This window comes from Cajanus cajan, chromosome 5, assembly GCF_000230855.2.
Source record: "Cajanus cajan strain Asha chromosome 5, NIPB_CcT2T_4, whole genome shotgun sequence".
In the NCBI taxonomy this organism is placed as follows: Eukaryota; Viridiplantae; Streptophyta; class Magnoliopsida; order Fabales; family Fabaceae; genus Cajanus; species Cajanus cajan.
Window position 1 is genome coordinate 43,356,956 of NC_138521.1, and position 5,181 is coordinate 43,362,136.

At 35.4% G+C, this 5,181-nt stretch overlaps 1 protein-coding gene across 1 annotated transcript; it reads right to left on the minus strand.

Annotated features, from left to right (window-relative positions):
• Window positions 1-1,169: 1,169 nt before the first annotated feature.
• Window positions 1,170-4,845, minus strand: LOC109789679 (ABC transporter G family member 14). The gene is made up of 5 exons (XM_020348708.3): window positions 4,595-4,845; window positions 3,570-4,362; window positions 2,906-3,085; window positions 2,613-2,800; window positions 1,170-1,918 (listed from the first exon to the last, which is right to left on the minus strand). Exons 1-5 carry the CDS (start codon window positions 4,724-4,726, stop codon window positions 1,274-1,276), a joined length of 1,938 nt encoding a protein of 645 aa, XP_020204297.1. The 5' UTR covers window positions 4,727-4,845; the 3' UTR covers window positions 1,170-1,273.
• Window positions 4,846-5,181: the final 336 nt, after the last annotated feature.

Here is a 5,181-nt window from a genome sequence, read left to right on the forward strand (position 1 = left end):
TAGAGTCTTTCTCTCCATGTGTGAATGTGATGCCTCGGCATTCAATATTTTAGATATTAACATTGTTAGAATGTACATATTTGTGTCATACGTGTTTGGTGTCTATGTTGTGTCTGGCATTCGTGTTTCATAGAAAATATATGTATGTCAAGTCGCTTATGGGAAAATAAACTTAATAATTATCCCTATTTAAAATGTGTAGGAATATATGAAACAACAATTTGGTTTCAAAGGCCTAATAATGATCAACAGTTGAGTCACTGATTCTTAGCGTCTGGTCACAATCCTTGACCTATCTTGCAGATTAAATGCTTATGTTCTTATCCTTGCCTCTTATCTTGTGGCTTATCCCTTGTCTTCAGGCACTAATTTTTATTCCAAAGTAGAACTTAGTTGGTGTTTTATAAAGTTGAAAATAAAAAATCCAAGTCAGCGGAGTTTTGTTAATGTTTGGATACAAATTTAAAAAAGATTTTAAGAACTTTTATATCCAAAAATACTTCTTATTTTCGGTAGAGAAATTTTCAAAAGCTCTTTTAAACTTTATTCAATCAAACTTTTCGTCTTTTTCATTAGATGAGTTTCATGTAAATTATAATATCCTGTTAAATTAGAACATTCGCAACGCTTGTCACAGAAGCACCCCCAAAGCAACGTTGTTTTATTACCATATATTGTTGCATTAACTTTTTTATTGATGATTTCCTAGACAAAGTTGTTTCAGCTACCAACTCTCAAAAACTAAAAATTATAATAAAAAAAATTATTTTTATGTTACTGTTACTGTAATGGTAGTTTTTTTTTTTTTTTTTTTTTTTTTTTTTTAACTTTTTGTATTTTTTATTTTTATGTTTTGTATATAAATAGGGATGGTTAAAAATGAAAAATTACAGATCTAATTACTATCTTTTATGTTGTTATTTGTGTGATACTAGCTATTTTATCATTTAAAATAAATTATAATTTAATTACGTCTTAGTTTTATTTTTTATTACACCAAAAAATATTTTACGTAATTATAGTCTAAACAATTTTTAAATTTTTAAACTTTAATTAATTTATAAATGAGATAATTATTAATAAGCTATTAATAAAAATAATGATTTAAGATTTTTATTGGGACTCATTGAAAGCAATTTTGAAAAGTTAAGTTGCTACCATTGTAGAAATTTTGTACTTAAAGAAAGTTGCTTGTATTAGGAAAAATGAAATAAGTGATGTATACATCTAGATTTCATTGGAAGTTCTTAGCACAAAAACTCTTGCAATTGCTCTACCTCACTCTCTGCAGTGCTAAATATGCAGCTAGTCTGTAACCTACCAACATCATGGCCATAATAGCCACATCAACCCACAAGTGATTCAATCCCACTGATTTGATTGGAGGAAAATCTGCAACCTTGCACATGACACCCTTTGAGCACTCATAATAATCACCATCATTGTACTGAACACCAAGAAGAAGCTTGTAACAATAGAAGCTATAGCTCACGTACTTGAGCCACTCTATGAAGGGAGGAATCTGTTGTATGTAGTAGCCTCCAGCAATGAGGAACACAAGGGTTGTGACAGAAGCCAAAGTTGTGGCCTGTTTAACCTCCATCAAAAAGGCACCAAAGGCTAAGCCAAGGCTTTGAGAGACAAGGACACTGTAGAGGACCACAAGGAGGGAAAGGATGAAGGTCATTGGATGAGGCTTGAGCCCTCCCATCCAATAGATTATGATCACAAATGCAGTTGGAAGTGCAAGCTCTATTGGCAAGTCTCCTACTGTTCTTGCTAGAAAGTAGGATGAAAGACGGTACATTCCTGATGAACGTTCCTTGATCAGCATTCTTCTCTCTTGTGGAAATGTGAAGACAGCATTGTAGAGAGGGTAGAATCCCCAGAAAACAGAGAAGAAAAAGAGCAGGGCTATCTGCATTACAAATACAACTCTCTGTGAGATCCTCTTGATGCTTTTAGAAAACAACAAAAACCTTATTCTATATGGTGAGATAGGGCCATGTCATTGCACTTGGTTAAAAATATTATTTACTATAAGATCGTGCATAACAAGTTTCTTTTAGGTAAAAAGAAAACCAAAGATATACTGCTCTAAATAAATCAATAAAATCAGATGACATTGATACTCTCTGAGATTTTTTGATATTGCACATGACCTTTTTTTTATTAACATCTACAGTGACTACCTTATAGGAATTGAGAGTTTAATGTTGTTTCATGAGTAATAAGGGGTGCCTATAGGAAGTGTTGGTATAATGCTTTTTTAAACATTTAAGATAGAAAAGTGTAGGGATCAAAAATAGAGGAGTCTGTCAATGTAATTTACTTAGAAAGTAAATAAAAACGGTGGAACATGACTACAAAATAACACAAATCATCTTTTACACGTAAGGGCAGACACTTTTTCATTGTTTTGGTGAAGAGAGCAGAAACTTTGAAATGATGTGATTTGGAGTTGAATACAAGATTACATGAATGTGAAAAGGAAAAATTACTGTCAAAGTAAGGGCCAATGGCATCTTAGCATAACTTTTTGGGTTAGTTGATGATGTTCTGTTTTTACTAGTCAATCTTTATCATGTTAATGAAGTTGAACAAACTCTTACCCGATCTCCAATGTGTGACTCTGGGGTGTGCCACCACAGGAGTCCACCAAGAAAAGCAACACTTATGACTTGGAATATTCTCAGCCTGTTGAAAGCTTCAAACCTTCTCTCCCTAAGGCCCCTTTGCAATAGCACTTTGAATTGATGCCACCAACTTGTGCACCATTGCTCCGGTTTTGTGTGGTTTCCTGCATCAATTCAGCCACAAATGTATTTCAAGACTTATTCAACCAAAGTTAACTTTAGGAGGATATGCCTATGAATCTTTTCAACTTTACAGTTAGAGCACCTACTTGTGGAAGCATCCTTCATGACTTTGTAGCTATTCACCTCCAAGCTACATACCTCATCCTTCAGCCTAGGAGCTATGTTATTTTCATAAGCAGAGATTAAAGCTTCTCTCACCAACTTCTTTTCTGCCTCCTGACTCTCACTTTGCTCAGTTGCATGCTTGGAGGAGTCCGGAGCAATCCCTGCAGTTTCTCATCATTGTCAAGATACTTTTTGTACAACTAATAATACACAAATATGAATTCTGTTCAAACTAGCCATTATTTCAATAAACTTTGATAATTTAGAATGGGGTCTCATCATAATTCATCTCAGTAAAGAAAAGGAACCAATAGAGAAATAATTCTAGTAGGCCAGACCGTGATTCCATAATAATAGTAATCAAAATAATGAGTGTCCTAAGGTAATTTTTACCGACAAGTCGTTAGTCTGTGTGTACTGAATTTTCTTAAATATGATCTCAAATTCGAGTTTTGTAAATAAAAAAAAAGGTGGTTACATTAATCAAGAAATCTAACTAATTTTCGGAGGAAAATTAGTTAGATTTCTTGATGTATGTAAAATTTTGTACACTAATGTTGCATAGATATCAAACTCATAATTTCATCTATAATAAATAGCAAAAGAGTTTGTGGCTTAAATTGAAAAGAAAGAAATATTACTTACCATTGGCAAGATCAAGCAAAAAATCAGCAGGATTGACAATGATGGATGTGGAAAAACCAACAGAAGAAAAATACTCCATTGCAGTTGAAGCAGGGCCACAATAGATGGGGCTTCCTTCAGAGAGCAAGATCAGTTTATCAAACATGTGATAGAGGCGACTAGAGGGTTGGTGAATGGTGGTGACAACAGTTCTACCCCCGCTTGCCAAGCCTTTGATTGTGCTTATGATCCTTTGTGCTGTTGTAGAGTCCAAACCTGAAGTGGGCTCATCCAGCAGCAACAGGCTTGGATTGATGAGCATTTCCTGGCCTATGCTGACCCTCTTTCTCTCCCCTCCTGATATCCCTCTGAAAAGAGGTCCTCCAATCATGCTACCCCTGCACCTACTCAGTCCTAGCTCATTGATAACACTCTCCACATGGTGAACCTTCTCATCCTTGGTCAAGGTGCTGGGAAGCCTCAGAAGTGCAGTGAAGAGTAGTGTTTCAGTGACTGTGAGATGAGGGTATAGCACATCATCCTGAGCCACAAAACCTGTTCTTCTCTTCATGGCACCTGAAAAGGGTTGGTTGTTGTATGTCACCATTCCTGATACTTTGCCACTAAGCCTTCCTCCAAGGGCTGTGAGAAGTGTGGTTTTGCCACTTCCAGATGGCCCCAACATGACCATTATTTCTCCTGGACACACCATGCCTGTCACTCCTTTAAGTATGGTCTTCTCTCTGCCACTCCTTGTGCTCCCCCAACACACACCCTTCTTCTCTACTTTAACTTTGTACACCAACTCCTCAAACTGCAAATGGAAACACATCAGACATGCAAAAATTGAAAAAAGTAAATAATGATATCCCACTTGAATGAATATGTATGTCAGTTTTAGAGTCTATTCTGATACAATCTTGAAAGAGCTTACGAATGAAACTTTGATAAGCTATTTTTAACTTGTATCCGAACATGCCCTTGGAATTAATGCAATGAAATATACTACTAACTACTAAGTAATGATATATAAGGGAATGAATGACCTTCAAAGTTATGGGGTACATGGTGAGTTTGGGAAATGATTGCTCATTTTTTTGTGTTGGAAGGGCTGATATGTTTCCCTCAGGGTGACTATTGGTGTGGTCTGATTTGGGTGCTACGCAGTTTTCTGGCATGGCTAAGGAAAGTGAGAGATTTGTAGTGTTTTAATGATTAATGATGGTAGTGACAATTGAGGTGAGAGAGAAGTTAAGAAGTTCCTTTTAACTTTGGTTCCCCTTGTGTAGTGGAGAGGAGCACATATCTATATATATATATATGTAGCACAAGCTAAGATGTTCGCTGTGTATACTAAGATGGTGGCTCCCACAATCTTTTTATCTCAGAATTAATCTATAACAGAACCATGATCACCAAAAAACTAGAAATTCTCAACCATTGCTTATGATCTCCGTCTTGTTTACTTTTTTATTTATGTTTTTCATTTTACAATTTTCTCTCTTCTAAAGCAGGGAAGTGTAGCTATAACTATAACCAAACGTTTTTACTCACATTACCTTTTGTTACATCACTGTTTTCTTTTAATCAGGTTTCCTTGCTAACCAAGTGTGCATAAAATACTTGTGAAGTT